This window comes from Ailuropoda melanoleuca, chromosome 8 (genome assembly GCF_002007445.2).
Source record: "Ailuropoda melanoleuca isolate Jingjing chromosome 8, ASM200744v2, whole genome shotgun sequence".
Lineage (NCBI taxonomy): Eukaryota > Metazoa > Chordata > Mammalia > Carnivora > Ursidae > Ailuropoda > Ailuropoda melanoleuca.
Genome location: NC_048225.1, coordinates 82,643,138 through 82,667,648, shown reverse-complemented (window position 1 = coordinate 82,667,648; position 24,511 = coordinate 82,643,138). Strand labels below are relative to the sequence as shown.

At 40.9% G+C, this 24,511-nt stretch overlaps 1 protein-coding gene across 1 annotated transcript in view; it reads right to left on the bottom strand.

The window, feature by feature from the left end:
• Positions 1–24,511, bottom strand: part of TDRD5 (tudor domain containing 5) — a 106,771-nt gene that overhangs the window by 70,804 nt on the left and 11,456 nt on the right. Inside the window, exons 2-4 of the mRNA XM_034667729.1 lie at positions 16,683–16,920; positions 15,524–15,931; positions 13,388–13,584 (exon numbers count right to left, since the gene is read on the bottom strand). Coding sequence (XP_034523620.1) covers positions 13,388–13,584; positions 15,524–15,931; positions 16,683–16,914 — 837 coding nt within the window. The 5' untranslated portion in view covers positions 16,915–16,920. The remainder of the gene's footprint in view (positions 1–13,387; positions 13,585–15,523; positions 15,932–16,682; positions 16,921–24,511) is intronic.

Sequence of the window (24,511 nt, the reverse complement as noted above, 5' to 3'; positions counted from 1 at the left end):
AACGGCATAGAGAACCCAATAAGGTAGAAGATGATGTACAGGACTATTTGGAAAAATACGCTGGAAGCACAGGCAGTTATGGTCAGAGAAGCATGGTGCACACGCCGACGGCCCCCGCCCAGTGAACAGCCAGGGCCGGGGAGGCTTAAAATGAATCAAAGACCATGGATTGCATTTCTCCCAGTAAAACCACGACATCTGAAACGGGATAATTTCAAACAGAAGTCATAATGTATGTTTAAAGATAATAAGTGGGAAAAACAGATGCTAGAAAAGACACAAAGGTATAAAGAAAAGAACACATCACCTAAAATCCTATCACATAGACAGAATCATTATTAATATTTTTCCTTCTAAACTTTGTATTTTTTAATCTTTCTTCTTGTTGTCACTTGGCCTGTCATTACTTAAAAACCATGTAACAGTTTCAGTTTAGGTCTTAGTTTCTTCATCTGGAAAATGAAGATAATTTTAATACCTTCTAAGGTTGACAGGAAAAGGGGATGGGGGGAGGGGAGATTAGATTCCTAGGATTATATCATTAGCTTTCACAAAAAGCCACAGCCCCGGGGCTTATGTTCTTCATACTTCTGCATCTGCCATCGGAGAACTCACCAAAGCTCTCCCAGTGAACAGTTAAGAGACTCTAAAGAGAACTGATTCCTCACATCCCGACATGCTGCCCTCATTAGAAGAGTCAGTACAACTTGTATTATCACTGTTCTAGGTGTTTCAGGGGACCAAAAAAAAAAAAAAAAAAAAAAGGTCACCTCAGTGTCATTCCTCTCAAGTCACATAAAATTAAGTAGGGAAATGAGATAAAAGCATAAACTGCTATAACCTAAGGCTGACTCTGAGCATCACTAAAGAGGGACAGAAGCACAGAAGGACCTATTATTATCACATTAGGTTATAAATACAGGGAAAGCACATATTGCATGGTGCACTGGGTGTTATACGCAAATAATGAATCATGGAACATTACATCAAAAACTAAGGATATACTGTATGGTGACTAACATAATAAAAAATTATAATAAAAAATAAATAAATAAATAAATATAGGGAAAGCTTCCTTTTTGAAGGGCCTTGAAGGGTGGGGGGGGGACACTGCAAAGAAGGGTGGTAGAGACGTCAACGAGGCCATAAGGAACTTCATGAGCACAGGGAAAAAAGGGGAAAAAAATAACTTGCCTGAAGGCACTAAGGAAGTAGTGGGAGAGAATACTGAAGAAGGGAGAAGGTAGTACTACAGACTACCTTAAGTGCCAAACTAAGGAGTTTTACTTGGTTATATAGACAATACCTTGAGATTTTCAGCAAGGGAGAGACACTATCAGAATTTTAATCTGTCAACAGAAAATGAAATTACAGGTGTAGAAAACCAACGGAGAGCCCACTGCAACTCTCTGGAGGGGAGTCTTCACTGGGGCGCTAAGACGAGGCAGTAAGACTAGAAAGAGGGGACATTATAAAGGTGGAATATGGAATCCACAGAAATTAGGACAGAATCCAGTACAGGAGAGGGAACTGCTGATTCGATAGGGATGAATAATAAAGAGACCCCTGGGAAAGAGCCTCAAAGGCTGCAAGTTTTAGGAGGAAAGCTAAATGACCTTGGAACAGAGAAGTAGGTTTTTGCTGGTTTTTAACAAATACCAAAAGTTTGGGAAACTGGGAGGTAAATGACAGGATGAGAATTACAAATGTGATTTTTCTCTCTGGAGCGTCGCTTATGACAGGGTCAGCAAACAACAGCCCAGGGGCCAAATCTGGCCCATCATCTGTCTTTGTACGGCCCATAAGCTTGGAATAGTCTCAATATTTTTAAATAGTCGGGAGAAAAACATAAAATGAATATTTTGTGACACATGAAAATTACATGATATTCAAATTTTAGTACTCATAAGTAAAATCTTACTGGAACACACCACACTCACTCATTTACACATTATCTACGTGATTGTGTTTCACACTACAAGGACAGAGTTGGGTGTTTACAACAGAGACCATTTGGACCTCAAGCCTCAAATATTTACCATGTGGACCTTTAAAGAAAATAGTCACCAGGCCCCAGCTTAACACGTCAAAATGATAGGCTCCTAGCTAGAAACAAGAAAAACAAGAAGCTCCTAGCTTCTCAAGAAAAAAAAGAAAAAAAATTTTTTTTTTGCCTCAAACTAGATCACTAAATTAAGGTGATTTTAAGCTGAATGGGGTAGGGAAGATTTCTTGAAGTCCAGCTAATCTTGGGGATATCTATAATTGGAGGGTAGAAGTTATAATGGAGGAAAGGGCAATAAGAGAAGAAGGTAATCAGTGACTGACACAAGGAAATAATCAAGAGGGGACCCTGATTTCAATAATGCTTCAGTCTCAGATGCCTACCTTGCAAACACAAAGAATGGGTAATAAATCAACTGAACAAAAATTATAGGGCCATAAATAGAGATGGAAAGTGATGGGGGAAAAACTCCATATTCAGATAGGAGCCTCTAGGATCAAAGAAGAGGGAGAGAAGAGCTTTGAATCAAAAGACGGTACTCCTCAAAAAAATGGACAAAAATATGAATAGGCAATTGATAAATAGTAACATTAAGCAATAAAAGCATGAAGCTTAACCTCTAATAAACAGACATTAGTCAGATATAGTTACCTATCAAATTGGAAAATTATTTTTACAATAATGTCCATTTATTCATTCAACAAAAATGTTCCGAACACATACTATGTGCTTCACACTGGATATACAGGGGTAAATAAACTAGATACGGTCACTGCCTTCCTGGAACCTGGTAGTCTAGTATGGGGAGACAGACATGAAATAATCAAAAATATAATATATAATTGCAAATGCGATTAATATAATGAAAAGACTCACAGAGTGTCATGAAAGGATAATACTCCTGAAGGCATTAAGAAAGCAATGGGAGATCTAACAGACTGGGTTGGTGGGGAGGGAGGTCGTCTGTACTGTGTATCAGCAAAGGCACAAGGAAAGAAGCGTACTCCGTACACACCTTATCTGAGTGTTAACTGAAACAACTTTTACGGAGGACAACTTAACTACATAAAAATACACATTATTTTTGATGCAGTGATCGTTGCTTCAGAAATTTAACCTGTGAAGTAATGATTTTCATCACAAGGCTATTTTTATAACAAACACTAGAAACAGCCTTAATGCCTAATCAAAGTTACAAGTTAAACAAATTAGGGTGCATCCTACTGCCATTAAAAATTATGTTGCATTACAATAATTAATAATGTGGGATGTTCGCAACTTACAGTTATGACTAAAAAAAGCAGGTCACAAACCTGGACCAGAATGATTCTAATTTTATTTAAAAGAAGAAAAAAAAAGAAAGAAAGAAAAAGTCGCTTAGCATAACACTCTCTACTTCCATTCATGTCATTGCAAATGGCAAGATTTCATTCTTTTTTATGGCTGAGTAATATTCCATTGTGTGTGTGTGGATACACATGTATATACATATATCTGTATCTACACCTATCTCCATCAGTTGATGGACACTTGGGCTGTTTCTGTAATTTGGCTATTGTAGATAATGCTGCAGTAAACAGTGGGGTGCATGTATGCCTTTCAAAATAAGTCAGCCAGAAAGACAAATATATGATTTTACTCATATGTGGAATTTAAGAAACAAAACTAATGAGCAAAGGCGGAAGAAAAAAGAGAGAGAGGGGCAAACCAAGAAGCAGACTCTTAACTGTAAAGAACAAACTGATGGTTCCCAGAGGGGAGGGTGGGGGGAAAGGGGTTAAATAGGTGATGGGGATGAAGACGTGCACTTGTGATGAGCACCAGGCGATGTATGAAGTGCTGAATCACTATACTGTACATACAAAACTAATACTGTATGTTAACTGGAATTTAAATTAAAACTTAATACAAAAAAAAGAAAAAGTCAACTTTTCTGAGTGATAAAAGTATAGGCAATTTTTATTTTCTTCTGTGCTTTCCTGTATTTCAAATCTTCTAAAATTAATCTTTATTACTTTGTAATTAAAAAAAGTTTTAATAGACACCTGGGTGGTATTTGGAAACATGAGGGTGGGAGCATTTTGGAAAGAAGATGCATGAAGCTAAAAGCAGAAAGGAACAGAAGTGACATCTTAAAGAAATATACTACAGCCCTTTGAACATATGGTAAAACATAAATAGATTTCTGATAAAGATCACAAAATTGGCACGGACACATATAGAAGCAAAGTTTTCAACTGCTGAAATATTTGCTAGGTACCTCATCTGACAAAAAGCCAGGCAGTATGGAATGTGACTTGCCACACTAAAAATTTCATCCAAACTCACAAGAAAAGAGATAGGGAACAGCTACTTTTAGTTGGCCAAAGAATACAAATTCCAAAGAATTGCATTAATGAACCCATCAAACAGCTCCTGCTGACAGTTACTGTTTAACATACCCAGTTGCTTGTCCAGAATACTCTTAAAAGATAGCTGGGCCAGGTCATCAAGGAAAATAAAAAAGCATCTTTTCTTATATGCAATACCAAGCACACCACCTAATTCGCATAAAACTATCAATTGTTTGGTAGCAAATTAAAAGTTAGGTGCAATCTAACACCCGGCCCTGATATTTAATTCATTTAAGACCAGATCTTCTTTTATAATTCCAGGTTTACCTACTTTAAACCTCACGCTGAATGTTACAATGAACTTTTCTAATGTGTAAGATGAGAGCAGAGTAGGATGGGGTACTCTTAGATGGTATGAAGGCTAGAGAACCCAGAAATGCCAGATCCCTGTTTCTTGACCAAACATTCTTACAGGCAATGACCTATTAATGGAAGCAAAGTAACACCGTGGTTGTGATCTGGGACTACAAGCAGATGGAGCATCTGAGGCTTCATTCACTAGAAAATATGGCTAATCCATACTCATCCACTCACATTTTCATTCTTCACATAAACTTCCTCTTGGTCAATATAAAGGAAATTTAATAATGTGGTAACCTGCAGAACAGTTTAAATTGTTCTAACCATTTGCTTTGTGAAACAAAGCACGGCACTGGGCAAAGGGGAGTATACCAAAGACCACGGCTGGCTGTTCCACTTAGAGATGAAAGATGAAAAAATACTAATACTCATTTTACGAAGGAGAAATTTTTCTTCTTTTTAGTAACATGCTTTTCTTACTACAAAATAGCATATGTTCACTGTGGAAAAACAAAATACAGATTATCAAAAAGTCTGTAAATTTATATTTGGATTTGTTATAGATCTGTTCTTTTTCTACACTAATACACATACTTGCAGAGTTCTGAGAAGGGCCACATAGCAAACTGTTAGATCTATAATTCTGAAGAAATGGCAACTTGTACATTTATAAATAGTATTATGTAGGATCTGATAATTATGTTGAGTCTGTCCTGCTAGCAAATTAAAAAACATAGTTTAGGAATTAGAGCCCACTCTTTGGAACAAGATTCAAACAGCTCTGATGGCAAAAACTTCAACTAGCAGTGAAATGTGGTTACTAGATTGCACACATGAGGAATTCCTGGAACTGCAAGAAACTCAAAGGAAAACAGTTACAGAAAAAGTGTACGTGCACCCCTCTCACCCTGTCTTTGGAGCCACGCCAGGAGCAAAGGTCCTACACTGTGCATTTCTTATCGCCTACCTCTGACAGTTACAGGCAGAATCTTCCCACCCAATTCTGTGGAGTTTAAAGTCTTTGAAAAAGAAACATGTACTATCACTCTTTAATATTTTTTCTGGAATTTTTAGTCAGTATAATAAATTTGGAAAATATAAGAACTTCAAACACTGGAAAAAACAGCAAACTTATCCTTCATTGTTGAGCTTTACACAGTTAATTTATTTGGACTCAATCATTTTGAGTTTTGCTTTGTTAGGGTGGGTACTATACTGACTGAATTGTGTTTCCTAAAATTCATATGTTGAAGCCACAATGTGATGTTTTTTGTGATGAGGTCTGAGGGTGAGTACGGTATACACATACATACATATGCTTACACACACACACACACACACAGAGGAATATTACTCAGCCACAAAAAAGGGAAAGAAATCCTGCCATTTGTGACAACATGAATGGACATTGAGGGCATTATGCTAAGGGAAATAAGTCAAGGAAAGACAACCACTGTATGATCTCACATGTAGAATCTAAAAAAACAACAACAACAACAACAACAAAAACTTGACTGCATAGATACAAAAACAGATGGGTGGTATCCAGATGCTGGAGTCTGGGAGTTGGTAAAATAGGTGAAGAGAGTCAAAAGATACAAAATTCCAGTTATAAAAAGTCCTGGGGGGCTCCTGGGGGGCTCAGTCGGTTAAGCGTCTACCTTCAGCTCAGGTCATGATCCCAGACTCCTGGGATCGAGTCCTGCATTGGGTTGCCTGCTCAGTGGGGAGCCTGCTTCTTCCTCTCCCTCTGCCACTCCCCCTGCTTGTGTGTGCTTGCTCTCTGTCAAACAAATTTTTTTTAAAAATCTTAAAAAAAAAAAATCCTGGGGATGTAATGTACAGCATAGAAACTATATTTAATACTGTATGTATTAACAATATAGAATAATAAATATGTAATAATATATAATATATAGTTATAGTAACATAGTTAATACAGTATTAATAATACTGTATTGTATAATTGAAAATTGCTAAGAAAATAAATCTTAAAAGTTATCATCACAAAAAGAAATTTGTAACTATATGTGGTGATGGATGTTTAGACCTACTGTGGTCATTTCATATTATACACATATTGAAGCATCATGTTGAATAGCTGAAACTAATATGTCAATTATATCTCAATTTTTTAAAAACAATCAAAAAAAATTTAAAGATACATAATTCAGAAACAGTCAGCTGGAGGAGATGCATATAGTCACGTATGTGGGAAGAGGCATGGAGCTCCACACCCTCACCAGGCATGCCGCTATCCCCCAAATCTCTAATGTTCACTTAGCCTGGAAGCTCTCCAAATCCAACACATTGGGTTTTTATGGACTGTCTGATTGACTCATTGGCCCCTGGTGAATGAATTCAATCTCCAGCCCCTTTCCTCTCTCAGGAGGATGGAGGGTAGAATTAAAAAGTTCCAACCCTCTAGTCACATTGTTGGCTCCAACCGGCAACCAGCCCCCATCCTTAGGTGCTTTCCAAAAGTCATGTCATTAACAATAAAAGACACCTTTATAGCTCTCATCGCTTTAAAAATTCCAAGAGTCTGGGTCGCCTGTGTCGGCTCAGTTGGTTAAGCGTCTGCCTTCGGCTCAGGTCATGATCCCAGGGTTTTGGGATCGAGTCCCACATCCGGCTCCCTGCTTAGCCGGAAGCCTGCTTCTCCCTCTGCCTGCCGCTAGATGCTATTTAATTCCATTTAGATGAAACTCTTGAAAAGTCAAACTTACAGAAAGCAATGGTTTTTATGTCTGTGGCTACAACTGGGAAAAGAGATCAACTACAAAGCAGCATAATGGAACTTTTTGAAAATGATGGAAATGGTTTATTGATTTTGATGGAGGTTACATGACTGGCTACATTGTCAAAACTCAAACTGTACATTTTAAGTGGGTACATTTTACTATACATAAATTGTTACTAAAGCTAATTTTTTTAAGTTATAGAGGTAAGGCACTTTTACGTCTTGAATTTCATTTCCATGTGCTTATTCTGAGCTCTACTCAAGTTGTCATCTTGTGTGGATTGAGAAGGAAGATGGCAGAGGAGGAGGGGATCCTAGTCTCATCTGGTTCCTGGAATTCAGCTAGACAGCTATCAAATCATTCTGAACACCTGTGAACTCAACTGGAGATCTAAGAATGGCTGCAATTCTACAAATAGAAAAGCAACCACTTTTTGCAAGGTAGGAGGCGTGGAGAAGTGAATCCGAGGTGACATAACAGAAGATAAACCCCAAGGGAAGGGAGTCGGATACCAGAAAGTGATACAGCAGCAGAGCACAAAATCAGAACTTTTAGAAGTCTGCTCCAGTGAGGGAAGTCCCTACCTGAACAAGGTGCTCAGATGGCAAAGCGGGACAGAATCCTAGGTGGGACAGTATGGTCTCAGGATCCCCAGGGTCACAGAAAGAACGGGGTGCCTGAGTGCAGCAGAGTTCCCAAGCATCAGAGCAAGGAAGCTGGCTGCTATCAATGAGCCCAGGAGTGGGATTTCAGCTCGGTGCTGCCATAAACCACGAGCAGGGGCACGATTGGGTGACTGTTCTCCAAGCAGGGGCCCAGCAAGAGGCAGAACCACAGAGAAACCCCATCCCTGCCCTGGGAGCAGCAGTCCGGGTGCACACTGCAGGAGTCTGTAAGTTTGGAGACTCGACACAGGGTCACATGCCTAAGATAAAACCACTCGTTCACAGGCTGGGTGAACACAGTGTGTGGACAGAAACCAGGGAGACAAGAGTGATTGACTCTTTTTCCTTGAGGGTGCCTTGACGACTGGAGGGCGCACACTTTCAACTCCCGGGCTGGAGATCAGGGCGCCACCATATTCGTTTTAATTTCCAACCCCAAAGAGGGGTGGAAAGCCTTCAGAAACAAAAGACACATACAATAATGTGAAGCAGCCTACACTGAGCTCGGCCCCCTGGTAAGAGCAGTGCAATTCTGCCTGGGGCAAAGACACCTGAGAAGCCCCCCAACAGGCTCCTTTCCCAGAAGACCAGCAGGAACGTCTGGCTAATGTTTACCAATCACACAGAACTGCAAAACTTCAGCACTAGGGTAAAATAGTATGTAGAATTTGAGGCTATTTCTCATGATTCTTTAGTCTTTTAGTTTAAATTTTTTTTCTTTTTTTCCTTTTCAGCTAGTTTCTTATTTTATGAACTCTTTCTTTAAAGTCTTTTTTAGGGGTGCCTGGGTGGCTCAGTCACCTGTTGGATTATATTCTCTTTTTTTCCCTTTTTAAGAATTTTTTTGGTTTCTGATCTCTTCTGAATTTTTAGTATATATTTTGATGGGGTCATGGTTGCTATATTTGTATTTTGTTCTCTTGTTCATCTATTTTTCTCTAGACAGAATGAAAAGATGGAAAAACTCACCCCAGAAAAGAAAACAAGTGGCAGTATTAACTGCCAGGGACGTAATCAATATGGATATAAGATATCAGAGCTAGAATTCAGAATAACAATTATAAAGATACAAGTTGGGCTTGAAAAAAACATAGAAGACACTAGGGAATCCCTTTCTGGAGAAATAAAAGAACTAAAATCTAATCAGGTCAAAATAAAAAAAGGGTATTACTGAGATGCAACCAAAAATGAAGGCTCTATTTGCTAGGATAAATGAGGCAGACAAGAGAATTGGTGATATAGAAGATAAAACAATGGAGAACAAAGAAACTGAGAAAAAGAGAGATAAACTACTGAATCATGAAGGGAGAATTCTAGAGATAAGTGATACCATAAAGCAAAACAATATTAGAATAATTGAGATACCAGAGGAAGAGGAGAAAGGGGAGGAGGGACAGAAGGTATACTGGAGCAAATTATAGATGAGAACTTCCCTAATGTGGAGGAGGAAACAGGCTTTCAAGTCCAAGAGGCACAGAGAATCTCCCTCAAAATCAATAAAAATAGGTCAACACCTCAATATATAATAGTGAAACTTACAAATCTCAGAGACAAGGAGAAAATTCTGACAGCAGCTCAGGACAAGAGGTCCTTAACCTACAAAGGAAGAAACATAAGGCTGAAAGCAGACCTAGCCACAGACACCAGGCAGACCAGAAAGGACTGGCATGATATATTCAGAGTGCTAACTGAGAAGAACTTGCAGCCAAGAATACTTTATCCAGCAAGGCTGTCATTCAGAATAGGAGGAGAGAAAAACATCTTCCAGGACAAACAGAAATTAAAAGAATTTGTGATCACTAAACAAGTCCTGCAAAGAAATATTAAAGGGGATCCTTTAAGCGAAGAGAGAGCCCGAAAGTAACTTAGGCCAGAAAGGAACAGAGACAATATACAGAAATAGGGACTTAACAGGTAATACAATGGCACTAAATTCATATCTTTCAATAGTTACTCTGAATGTAAATGGGCTAAATGGTCAAATCAAAAGACACAGGGTATCAGATTGGATTAAAAAAGCAAGACCCATCCATATGCTATCTGCAAGACACTCATTTTAGACCCAAAGACACCTACAGATAGAAAGTGAAGGGGTGGAAAACTATTTAACATGCTAATGGATATCAAAAGAAAGTTGGGGTGGCAACCCTTATATCAGACTAATTAGATTTAAAACTAGACTTAAGACTGTAATAAGGAATGAAGAAGGTCACTATATCATAATTAAAGGGTATATCCAACAGGAAGATCTAACAAGTGTAAGTATTTATGCCCCTAACATGGGAGCAGCCAATTATGTAAGCCAATTAATAACAAAATCAAAGAAACACATTGATAATAACACAAAAATAGTAGAGGACATTAACACCCCACTCACTGCAATGGACAGATCATGTAAGCAGAATAAAAACAAGGAAACAATGGTTTTGAGTGACACACTGGACCGGATAAACTTCACAGATACATTCAGAGCATTCTATCCTAAAGCAACAGAATACACGTTCTTCTCGAATGCACATGGAACATTCTTCAGAATGGAAAACATACTGGGTCACAAATCAGGTCTCAACTGAGACCGAAAGAGTGAACTTATTCCCTGCATATTTTCAGACCACAATATTTTGAAACTGGAACTCAATCACAAGAGGAAATTTGGAAGGAAAACAAATATATGAAGGTTAAAGAACATACTACTAAAGAATAAACAGGTCAACCAGGAAATTAAAGAATTTAAAAATTCACAGAAACAAAAATAAAAACACAAGTGTTCAAAATCTTTGGGATGCAGCAAAGGCGGTCCTAAGAGGGAAGTACATAGCAATACAAGCTTTTCTCAAGAAACAAGAAAGGTCTCAAATACACAACCTAACCTTACACCGAAAGGAGCTGGAGAAAGAACAGCAAATAAAGCCTAAACCCAGCAGGAGAAGAGAATTAATAAAGATTAGAGCAGAAATCAATGAAATAGAAACCAAAAGAACAGTAGAATGGATCCATGAAACTAGGAGCTGATTCTTTGAAAGCATTAGTAAGATCAATAAGCCCATCACCAGACTTACCAAAAAGAAGAGAAAGGACCCAGACAAACAAAATCATGAATGAAAGAGATCACAAGCAACACCAAAGAAATATAAACAATTATAAGAACATATGACCAACTATGTGCCAACAAATTAAGCAATCTGGAAGAAATGGATGCATTACTAGAGACGTATAAACTACCGAAACTGTGACAGGTAGACACGTCTCCAAAGGCAAGGGAAACAAGGGCAAAAATGAACTACTGGAACTTCATCAAGATAAAAAGCTTTTGCACAGCAAAGGAAATAGTCAACAAAACCAAAAGACAACCTACAGAATGGGAGAAGGTATTTGCAAATGTTTTATCAGATGAAAGGCTAGCATCCAAAATCTATAAAGAACTTACCAAACTCAATACCCAAAAATAAGTAATCCAGTTAAAAAATGGGCATTTCTGCAAAGAAGACATCCAAATGGCCAACAGACACATGAAAAAATGCTAGACATCACTTGGCATCAAGGAAATACAAATCAAAACCACAATGAGATACCACCTCACACCACATCACAGTCAGAATGGCTAAAGTTAACAAGTCAGGCAACGACAGACATTGGTGAGGATGCGGAGAAAGGGACCCCTCCTACACTGTTGGTGGGAATGCAAGCTGGTGCAGCCACTCTGGAAAACAGTATGGAGGGTCCTCAAAAAGTTGAAAATAGAGCTACCCTACAACCCAGCAATTGCACTACTCGGTATTTACCCCAAAGATACAAATGCAGTGATTCGATGGGGCACCTGCATCCCAATGTTTATAGCAGCATTGTCCACAATAGCCAAACTATGGAAAGAGGCCAGATGTCCATCAATAGGTGAATGGATAAAGAAGATGTGGTATATATATACAATGGAATATTACTCAGCCACCAAAAATTAGAAATCTTGCCATTTGCAATGACGTGGATAGAACTAGAGGGTATTATATTAAGTGAAATAAGTCAGAGAAAGACAATTATCATATCATCTCACTGATATGTGGAATTTGAGAAACAAAACAGAGGAGCATAGAGGAAGGGAGGGAAAAATGAAACAAAATGAAACCAGAGAGGGAGACAAACCATAAGAGACAAACTGAGGGTTGCTGGAGGGGAGGTGAGTGCAGGGGGGAATGGGTAACTGGATGATGGACATTAAGGAGGGCACATGATATAATGAACACTGGTTGTTATATACAACTGATGAATCACTGACCTCTGAAAGTAATAATACATTATATGTTCACTGAATTTAAATAAAATTAATTTTTTTAAATGCAAAAAATAAAAATTGTCATCTTGCTACTTTAAGCAGGCTTTTCTTGGTTATATTCTAGCAGCTTTTGTTCAAAAATTCTTCAGCGTATACATAGTCAAAAAAAATACCAGCACTGTAGGGCTCAGGCCAGCCATTCGAGTGAAGATATCCATGACGAAAGTTGCAAATATACTTCTAGGACTTTGGTGAGAAGCTGGATCTAGAGAGAGATTTGAGGGTCATCTGCAGAAAGTACAGGTATCCCTCGCTTTTCAAAAGTTCACGCTATGCCACTTTGTTTTTATGAAGAATCTAGGGTTAGTTCTTGTTTTTGCTAACTCAAAGAAATCGAAAGAAGATTTTCACTTTTACCAAAAAAGGCCAGAAGTGAAAACAGCGTCCAGCATTTGTTTTGCCATGAGTGGTCACAGGGACAGTGTGCACTCTTAGCAGCGGGAGTGGCACCGCCAACCTCCTTCCCCACGAACTACATTTAGCATCAAGCCACCATACCTTTGAACTGTGCTTTATCTCCATTTATTTTGTGCATCAATTAGCAAGATGTGTCCTAAGGTATCAGAAAACCATCAGCAAGATGTGTCGTAAGGTATCAGAAAAGCTCACTAGAGATTATTTTGAGGGTCTGGGAATGCTCAAAATGTTTTCCATATAAATTAATGGTAATTGCTTCCTTGCTTTATACCGTTTCAACTTAAGAAAGGTTTCCTAGGAACACTCTACTTTCGAGTAGCAGGGGAAACCTGTCAGAGAAGCCACAGGAACTGATAAAACTACTCTTTTCCCACTACCACCTCTTACTAGCTAATAATCAACACGATCGTAGAAAATGCTCAAATCTGAAATGACTTGAATTTTAAAAGTTAAGCTTTTCCGTCAGATCTAAGTAATAAACACTGAATTTAAACACATTTGTGGTGTATTTGTATCTCGAAAATCAGATATCTTACCTGGTTTAATTTTTCAGTATGATTCAGCCTTGAAGTCTCTACTACATTTGACTTAAAAGTCTTCTCCACATTCAATATTTGCTTCGGTGGTTCCATGTTTGAAGTGGGTTGCGAAAAGCGAGCCTTTGCAACTGGGGAGCCTGTGGAGTACGACCCTTGTTGTTTCATTCTAAAAGGCTGGGTAAACATTTTACCTCCTTTTGTGAATAAAAGAAGAGCAGAGAAATGTTGTCACTAACAATTTCTACTTTATTTTCTGGTGGTTATATATAGGGGCTATTGTGACCTAACTGCCCTCAACTTTGAAATAACAATTAACGAAAGCAAGCTTATGTTTTTACACTGCCAAATAAAATTTACATACAATGGAAGAGATTCCTCATCTATAGAAGAAAACCAAGAGATCGTTAAGTGTGTTACTGAAAAGGTTGGGGCTACCTAAAAACTCCACTTAAGGCCACCTGAATATAATTACAGAGAGGCAGGTTTCCATAGGTAAAAACCTAAAAACTGTATCCTGTTTAGGCAGTCAAAAAGTCTCCAAGTAAGGGGTCCACTTAAAACTATGCTTCTCAACGAGAAGAAAAAAAAAAAAAACACAAAAAACTATGCTTCTCAAACCGGACAATCACCTCATAGCATGGGAGCAGAGAAGGGGGATAAAAAGCTCAAGAATAAAGCTTTTCTTTCAAGATTTGTAGGAAAGGAAATACCACTGGAGAGATATACGCTGATGTACAACACGAACAATTATCACTAGACTTCATTATAGCCTAGTTCTTTACCATAAGATCAAGCTCACACACACACAATAATTGTTTCCAATATATCCTTTTGACAGGAAGAAGGGTCCACAGATGGGAAACATAAACAATCCAATCAATGGGAAAGAATATCACTCCCCCCATTCAATAAGTTGGCAAATTGCTTTATACAAGTCTCAGCAAGAAGCATCTGTCTCCCTAAGTTTGAGCAACTCAAGGATACTGATATTGTTGATGGTTCGGGATTACACTCAGAACATCACTGGCTCATGCAGTCTTTCCTGACCAGAGCACGTAAACACCCTAGGATATCTTCATCAATTACACTTCGTACCACAGTTTAAGTATTGGTTTCTACACTGGGGACTTCCTCATGGTTTCACCTACATTAATCTAAATACAGATTTTAGAGAAAAAGAAAAAAAAATCACTGAAATAGGCACAGATGTTCTTCAAACAGGCTCAGTGTATAGATTCTGTACTGTACCATACAAATGATCACATTGGTCTTCTGAGACTTTGAGACAGTGATTCAGGGATGAAAGGTACAGCATAGGGAATACAATCAATGGTACTGTAATAATGTTGTAGCTACACTGTGGTGAGCACAGCATACATACGAAGTTGTCAAATCACTACGTCGTACACCCGAAACTAACGGAACATTGTGTGTCAACTGTACTTCAATAAACATATAAGTACTTAAAAAACAAAACAAGAGGGACAATGATTGGGTAAGAAAAGCAGTGAACAGTATTAAGAGCGGAGTATCAAACCCTGGCTGTAACACTTTTCTAGTAATGCGACTTTGGAAAAGTCATTTAACTTTCCTGAGTTTCCTTTTCCCCATCTCTCAGATTGGATTATTCACCCTTCTGTGGTGTGGCAATGAGAAGCCAAAGTAAAACACTAAGTAAGGTGGTTATCATTTTGCAATGCCTGCTATGCTATCAAAGATCTGTGCCAGAAAACTCAGATGGCAAATGCGACTGACTAGTATTACTTTTTTAAGACTCTTCATAGGCCTCATGCTCATTTACAGTGTTCCAGAGAAAGCAGATCTTATGTTTTTATAGTAACAGCTACCACCTATTATAAGCGTACTAAATGCCAGGCACTTTTCAGAGCTCATCTCATTTAATCCTCAGCACAACTCCAAGAGGTAAGTGTTATTATTCCTATTCTAGACAGGAGGAAACTAAGGCTTAGACGTTCTAAGTAACTTGCTCGAGATCACTCAGCCAGCAAGTGGGAGTGCCTGGATGCAACTTCAACAAACTCAGGCAGCTGAGACATTACATACATCCATGGCTGCCATGACTGTTCCAATTCTGCTCACCCACAGCACAGTGACTAATGCTAACATGCTTACCTGCTGGCCATCCTCTCTGCTTTTCCTCTGATACGCTCTTCTTCAGCATCAACAAAGAACCTGCTCTGGTCTGCTCCACAGAAATGACATCCGAAGCAGCATTAAGCACTTCAAACATAGAGAAGAATCCATACTGCACATACTGGAATGAACGTCCAAATCGTCTGACAAATGCCTTCTCAAAATCAGAAAGGAGAATGGGAGATAACGCCAAAAGGTCTTTCAACTCACTCTTCACAACAGCTGGAAGAATGGGGGGCAGCCTTCCTCGGTAAGGTACTTGCCGACGGGAGCTTGGCCCAGAGCAAACACTGGCCCTTCCCTTCTGCGCGGAGTTTCGAACCTTATGGCTGCTCCTCTGTTTTGCAACTAAACTTGCTATTCCTTTGGTGGATTCATCTGGAATGGCTAAGGAGGTGTGAAAAAAGAAATCATATTTAGACGAAAACTTAACCCCTTTCTTTATCCTTTGCATCTGTGGTTATATAGACAATTTTTAACTCTCCAAGGAGCTGTGTATCTAGGTAACATAATAAACGTGAACGTTTGGTTTCCTCCATTTCTTGCATTTTACAGATGACCACTTGTTAGCTCCTCTACCAGAGGATGAAGACAGAAAGATAAATCCCAGTACTTAACATTACTGCTGACTGTTGAAATATCTGAAACTCTCAAGATGAACAAACTTCCCTGCAATGTTTGTGTTTCATGAAATTTAAAACATGAGTTCATAATTTAAAAGTCCCATTGTTATGCTTCTCCCAATTTAAGGTGCAATAATCTGAAATCACATGCAAAATGTAGTTTTTGTGAACGCACCTTTTTCTGGGGAAAGATTTCTTGATTTTGCTAAAGCTTTCACTCTTCCCATAACCTCAAAGGTAACCGTGAACCCTCTCCCCCTCAAAATATTAAAATCCCCTCCCTCGGATGCAGGATAAGTGCTATAATAATTCCTTGTAAGTTTTCATTTTAATTCTAGTTAAAGCTAGTGTTCTATTAGTTTCGGGGGTACAATACAGTGATTCAATACTTCCACCCATCACCTGGTGCTCATCACGAGTGCACTCCTTAGTCCCCATTCCGTTTATTCGCTAGAATAATTCCTTACCAAGTAATAATGATTGCTTAGTTTATAGATCTTAAACCCTAAACTTACCTCTTAGTATTACAGTACCATCCCCATAGGGGCAGACAGTGACAACATCAGGCATGTCCAACACCAGCTCCATAGTTGACCGATAGCCAAGGATTCGGAGGGGCAAATGGCTGCCAACCATCAAAAGGTACTCTTTTTCCAACTGCTGTGGGGTCAAACCATCTTTGGTGGAAATGAGAAGTGACCTTATTTCTTTCCTCAGGCATTCCTGTACACGCTCTTGTTCAGACATTGCACCCTACCAGATTTAAGATAAACATGGGTCGTGAAAAAAGCAGACAAACCCAAGTTCGGGGGGCGGGGCACGGTAGGGGTGGTTCAAAAGGATCAGTAGTGGAACATAAAGAACCAAGAATTGAGTTCCAAAGGTGAGAAACCAGAAGCAAAACCGTGAGGGTTCTCTGAAACGCTGCATTTCGCAAAGCCCTCATACAATTGAAGCTCTAAATCTCAACCTGTGTTGATTAAAGAAATCACTACCCCTGGCTAATGTGTGCGAAGTCCCACGTTCCTGGCTCTTTTTTTTTTTTTTTTTTTTTTTTTTGCTGAAGCATTAACAAGGGCTTGTTTGGGGTCTTAGTCTACATGGCAAACTTGGCATCAGACAGCACCCTCGTCAACGCTGGGAAAAGGCCGGGGAAGGAGGCAAACGCAATACGGCCTTCCGGCCTTCCGCCGAGCCCGGAGAGGGCTCCACACGAAGACCTCGCCCCAGCATACCTGCTCCGGCCCACACCGACGGGGAGGCCACTCGCTTCTTCGTCCCCAAGTCAACGACCTCCTTCTGGCCCGAAACAAGGGGTCCCCTCCCCGCCCCCAACGTCCCTCCCCCGACAGGCGGTGTGGGGAGCTCTCCTTCCCGCGACCCCGAAGCCTGCCCACGCCGCGGGGTGGAAGGCCGGCAGGAGGCAGGCAGGTGGAGCGCCGCCCTCACCCGTGTCGCCCAGGGCGAGGGCGCTGCCGTTGCGGGTCGGGACAGTCAAAGGAGTTCTCCCGCCCAGAGAAGCCGCGCCAAGGCGCCTGCGCACCAGTGCCCAAGGCGGATGGCGGGCCACCGCGCGCTGCGTTCCAGTCCCCAGGGCGCGCGGCGGGTGGGGCGGGTGGGACGGTTGGGCGGGGCCGGCTGCTCGGAGGTCGGGGCTGGGGGCCGTCCGGCGCGGAGCCGCCAGGCCAGGCTCTCGGGCAGCGTGGGCTCCCTCGGCGGATCGCCGGCGCCCACCTCCTCCGACGCGGCTGGGAGACGCGAGGTGGGGCTGCGGTCTGACCACCTCCCTGGCCCGGCAGGGGCGAGGACAGGGGGCCGTCCCGCCCTAGGGATGCGCAGGCAGGTGGGGGAGGGGGCCTCGAGTTTCTGACGTTGGGTATGCCTCAGAATCACCTGTGAATCACCTGTGGAGCTTATTAAAGTTGGGAGGGTGGGGAGGGTACCCTGGTCTGATCGGCAGAGATTCTGATTCAGCGAGCCTAACGCTGTCTGGGTAAAATTACAGGCGATCCTGAAGCTTGAGGGAGAATCACTGCAGAGCAATGCAACTTGGGCCCCCCGGAAGAGAGCGGGGCGGGGGGGCGCGGGGAGCTGCTTGAGTGTGAAGCCCCTTCCAGGTGCCACTGGAGACAAACGAACTGGGAAACTAAGAGAATGTAACCTGGGGATGTGTTTACTGGATAGGTAGAACGAGCCAATTTTCTAAAGTCCTTGAAAACCAGAGAACAGTTTAAGAGGTACAGAATAGAGAGGCACGGTATACAGACCTCAAAATGTACAGTCTAATTAAAGGAACACGACAAACCAAAACATAAATTTGAATTAAGAAGAAAACCTGTGCGCACACCTGTACTTTATTTTCCATCTAAAATTCCATGACATGTAAAATCCAAAAAAGCTTCTAGGAACAAAATGCTCCATCAATGAGCCAGGTATATTGAGGAGGTCATAGAAAAAATTTATGGGTTTATGGCAGAATGGACAAGGCAACAAAAAGGAAAACGATGAGACGTGAAAAATGGATCCAGACATTCCAACATCTGCATGACAAATGTTATAAAAGTAACAGAAAGAATGGTGAGGTTTGGGAGTTTAAAAAGAAGGAAAATGTCCCAGATGTGACGAAAAACACATTTTCAGATTAAAAGGGCCCACTGAGTCCTTAGAACAACTAACGAAAAAAGATGCCATCCTAGACAAAGCCTAGGAGAAAGGGAGTTTTTATATAGAAAGAGGTTACCTATAAAGCAATGAAAATTAGATTGCCATTGGATTTCTCGATGGAGCAATATCTTCAAAGCTGAAACTGGAATCCTTTACCCAGCCAAATCAGCATTATGTGCAGGAAAAGAAAAGACATCGTCAGACATGTAAGATTCAGAAAGCTTATCTCTCACTAAGTAACTTGAGAATGACTCCTGCAAAATGAACAATGAATTGAAAAAACAGTATCCTAGATTCTCATCCCCAATTATGAGATAACAGCTCCCACATACTGAGCACTGACTTGATGCTCTTCACAGAGATTCTCTAATTTTTTCCCAGTTATTCAGAGACAATTATGATCCCCACTTTAAAGTGAAGAAACTGATACACAGACATGAACAAAGATAGAACAAAGAGGGATAGGCAATTAGAACATAAAACTTATGACTGAATCTGAAAGGTACTGGTGCATAATATGAAAAAGGAGATCTTTAAAAAGATATTATGGAGCTAAATCCCAGATCAGTAACTGCAAACCAAGTGTCAGGGGCTGTTTGAGGTACTTGGGTAAGGAGACCCCATTGGAAGAATAGCTGCAACTGGAGTCTTCACTTGCTTGGGTTTCCAATAACGCACTGTCTTTTGTGGTGGCTAACCTGGGAAGTGAATGGGAATGAGGTGGGAATAGTCACACCGGCATCCTTCACACCTTTGATGGTGACACTCACCTCTGCAAGTTTCCTGGTACGTGGTAATGCTTTCGATGTATTATTTTGGCCCTGGCATGGCATTTCCTACCAGAATAGCTCTTGCTCAATGAGTGTGCCAGTGCAGGAATTCTGTCCATTACTGGGATTCCTGTTCCAGCTCTTCACTTGGCAAAGAGCGTACATAACCACAGGATGGGCTCACAGTCCCACCAGCCCTCTCCAAAGGTGAACATGGGCCAGAATTCAATGCATCACCTAACCCCTGTAAGCTCAGAATGTGGATGGCAAACAGTGACATTTGGGGTCCCAGAAATTAGTGTTAGTTTAGAATTAGTAAGTGATAGTCACTGAAAAATGCAGGTACTTCCTTTTCTTCGGAGCAGTTATCCTAAAAGGATCACAACGCCTTTGGGGGAAAGCTGGGACAAAGGTTTGCAGGGCTTAGGGCCAGCGTTTCAGCAGCATCCTTAATATCTGGGCTACATTCAATAGGTCCTGGGTCTGGGATCTGATTTAGTTCTGGGAATAGGGTGACAACCCACATCTCTCACTCATGAGAGGCCTCTGTTCCCCAGACTTTGAATTGTGTTTCGTTGGTTTGTTTGTTTTTGTTGTTACACAAACCAAAAAGACTTAGTGGGTTATTTGTTGAGTTCATTCCTTGGGATCCTGCCATTAATTAAGCCCAACCAGAGAGCTCTGTGAGTTAGACCAACGTGTTTTCCACCCTGCTGCCTATTATGATCAGAGTTGATTCCGCTAATTAGCTGGCTCCAGCTGGCCTCCTCCCAGCCCTGCTTGCGTCTGGGAGTGTGTTTCAATTGCAGCTGCTCCTACAGCGTCGCTGCCTTAGAAAATAGCCAGTAAAGAGTTATTGTGTTTTTTTAAGCTTCTGCAGCTTTAATATGTGCCTCATGGCAGGAATGAGAGGATCTGTAGATAAACAGAGAAGGAGTGGGTGAGTTAAAGCTCATGATAGAACCAATATAGCATTCCTGCCTCCCAAAGGTTTTTTTAACATTATGCTTGATTTGGGACCATTTGATGCCACTGTTCAATTCTAGTTCCCACAGCAATTACTCCAATCTTTGCCATCCCTCCTACACTTTTTACCCGTTCCTGCCTCACCACTAGAAAATGACTTTGCTTGGACTCCCAGAGACAATGGAGGCTTTTATGTATGGACCTCCTCAACTTCCAACCCAGGCCTCTACACCAGCCCCATTCTCATCTTTCCTCCTGGTCTCACCATCCATCCCACTCTTGAGTCTATCCCCGCAACTCCTCTAGGACCGTGACCTTTGGCTATAATTTTCCAGTCCTGTATATTCAACATCTCCTTACAGACCCCTTTCCTAGAACATAAAATTATGCTCTAATCCTTTTTATCTTACACAACACAGACACAGGGAATGGGAGACAGAAACACACACTCTCTTTTGACCTGCACACCTCTGTAACCATTCCTGTGTGGCCAAATCCTTGAATAAACAGTCTACACATTTTTTTCCCAGTTTTTATCCACCACTCACTAAGCAAGGAGCCTGCTACTCTGCACGGCTTTCTTAAGTTACTTTTACCAAAATCATCAATGACAAATCTTGTAATTGACAAATCTTAAGGACTTTCCAGTCTTTTCATCTTACATGATCTCTGATGTTTACTCTTGATGTCCCCACCTTTTGTGAAAATCTCTCCTCAGTGGGTTTCTATGCTGCTGCACCAGGCTTGGCTCCCAGCTTTCTGCTCTATTTCCTATTTCTGATATTAAATGCCCATGTACCCCAGGGTCTGTCCTTGACCCTTTTCCTTTTTACTGTTCCCCCTCTTCCTGAGTGACCTTTTTCACTCTCATTGTTTCAGCTTTGGCTGCTGCTTTCCAAAAAACCATGTTCGTTTAAGCAACAGATATCTTCCAGCTCCTACTAAGTTGCAGGCACTGTTCTAGAAGATGGGACTAAAACAGTGAGGAAAACAAAGTGCCTGTTCTCCTGAACCAAAGACAAGCAAAAGCAGACAAATCTATAACGTCAAGTAATGTTAATTGCTATTAAGAAAAATAAACCAGGGTAAAGGAGAAGGGGCTGCTTTAAGGGGAGTATTTAGAAAACACTTTTCTTTAACCTCTATGACAGTGGTTCTCACGGTGTGATTCCAAAGCACCAGCATAACCTGAAAACTTGTTAGCTATGCCAATTCTCAGGCCTCAGTCCAGACCTGCTGAATCAGAAACGGTGGCGGGGCAGCGCCGGAGAGTCCAGAAGTGTATTAATAAGCCCTCCAGGTGATTCTGATGCATGCTAAAGTGAGAACCTACACTCTAGAGCAGTTTCCCACCGCACGAGCCACGGATACATCACAGGTGTGAAGTCTAATACTGATCTTCCCAGCCCACCGGGGCAGCTTCAGGGCTGGGGGGAGAGCAGGTGCTGGGAGCCCGACAACCTAAAGTAGCCTCCACTCAGATTTTTCAGAGGCAACCAAGTGGGGTCAGCCGCAATGCCCACGGGCACCCAGTATTAATGTAAGGGCCATTCGACACTCACTGATCGGCTGGAGAAGCTGGGCGCGGAAGGATCTACTGCTTCAGGGTTGCCCCTGCGACTGCGGACGAAGGTGCCTGACAGGGACGCGAAGAGTCTGCACTGAGGAAGGGAGGCCCGGGCTGGGGGGAGGGGGGGCGTGGCTCTGCGGGGCCCTCCACCGCCACTTCCTGCGGGGCCCTCCACCTGCACTTCCGGCAGCGTCCACGCGCGCTGCGCCTGATGCTCCTTAAAAGCTTCGTCTTTATTCTGAAATATGCCTTACGGAAAAGTCTGACTGGATTTGAATTCCATTTGCGTCATCACAAGAAATGTCAAAATGACAGTCGTTGAAAGAAAAGATATTTGATTATTTAACGTGCATAAATTTTCAAGTGGTTGTAAAAATACCTTTAAAAGCTTTTTAAGCATTTCACAATGTATATTGAATTACTGAATTGTATACCTTAAACATATATAGTTTTTGTCAATTATACCTCAAAACTGTAAAATAAATGCATAAATATTTTAAATTGTGTAAACATCGGCTTTCTGGGCTGCTCAGTTGATTAAGCGGCTAACTCTTGGTTTTGGCTCAAGTCGTGATCTCATGGGTCATGAGATTGAGCCCACATGGGGCTTGGTGCTCAGCAGGGAGTCTGCTTGAGATTCTTTCCCTCTGCCCCACTCCCCCCAAAAATAAATAAATAAATCTTTTTCAAAAATAAAGTGTACTTTAATTTTTTTTATTGAGATATAATTGACGTATAATATGTTGGTTCCAGGAACACAGCATAAGGATTTGATACCTGTATATATTACAAATGAGCACCACAATAAGTCTTAATAGTTAACATCCATCACCATATATAGTTTAAAAAAATACTTTTCTTGTAATGAGGACCTTTAGGATCTACTCTCTTGGGTCAACTGGGTGGCTCAGTTGATGAAGCATCTACCTTTGGCTCAGGTTATGATCCCAGGGTCCTGCATCAGGCTCCCTGTTTCTCCCTCTCCCTTTGCCATTTCCCCTGCTTGCACATTCTCTCTCTCTCAAATAGATAAGTAAAATCCTTTTTTAAAAAAATCTACTCCCTTATTCAATACAGTACTATTAACTAAAGTCACCATGCTGTACATGCTAAACATTTCCATTATTTATTTATTTTATGACTGGAAGTTTGTAACTTTTGATCCCCTTCACCCATTTCAAGATTCTAGTTTAAAATTGAAAATATTTTTATTAGTATACAAATTTCCTGGTATTGAATCCCTAATACTTTGAATTTTATTTTTACTGTGCTTACATATCAAAGATATACTTTTATCACCAAGCCATTTATAGATACCCTCAAATCCTTTCATTTGCCCCAGTATGCTATTCAAATACTATCATTTTCTATGTTTGCATAATGGGCAAAGTTTGGAAACACTGCTCTAGGATCTCGATATCTCTCTCAGCCTCCATACCTTTCTCTCTCTTCCTCCTCCCTCCATCCCTTCCATAACCCAACACTGAAACAGGTAATTTACAAAATAGCATCCTCTAATCATCAGGACAGTATGGTACTGGCACAAAAACAGATACATAGATCAATGGAACAGATAGAGAATCCAGAAATGGGCCTTCAACTCTATGGTCAACTTATCTTTGACAAAGGAGGAAAGAATATCCAATGGAACAAAGACAGTCTCTTCAACAAATGGGGTTGGGAAAATTGGACAGCCACATGCAGAAGAATGGAACTGGACCATTTCCTTATACCATACACAAAAATAGACTCAAAATGGATGAAAGACCTCAATGTGAGACAGGAATACATCAAAATCCTGTCAGGCAGGAGAACACGGGCAGCAACCTCTTTGACTTCGGCCACAGCAACTTCTGGGTAGACAGGTCTCCAAAGGCAAGGGAAACAAGGGCAAAAAAGAACTATTGGAACTTCATCAAGATAAAAAGCTTTTGCACAGCAAAGGAAACCATCAACAAAACCAAAAGACAACCTACAGAATGGGAGAAGATATTTGCAAATGACATATCAGATAAAGCACTAGTATTCAAAAATCTATAAAGAATTTATCAAACTCAATCACCCAAGGAACAAATAATCTAATCAAGAAATGGGCAGAAGACATGAACAGACATTTCTGCAAAGAAGACATCCAAACGGCCAATAGACACATGAAATACATGTGGCATCAGGAATATACAAATCAAAACCACAATGAGATACCACCTCACACCAGTCAGAACGGCTAAAATTAACAAGTCAGGCAATGACAGATGTTGGCGAGGATGCGGAGAAAGGGGACCCCTCCTACACTGTTGGTGGGAATGCAAGCTGGTGCAGCCACTCTGGAAAACACTATGGAGGGTCCTCAAAAAGTTGAAAATAGAGCTACCCT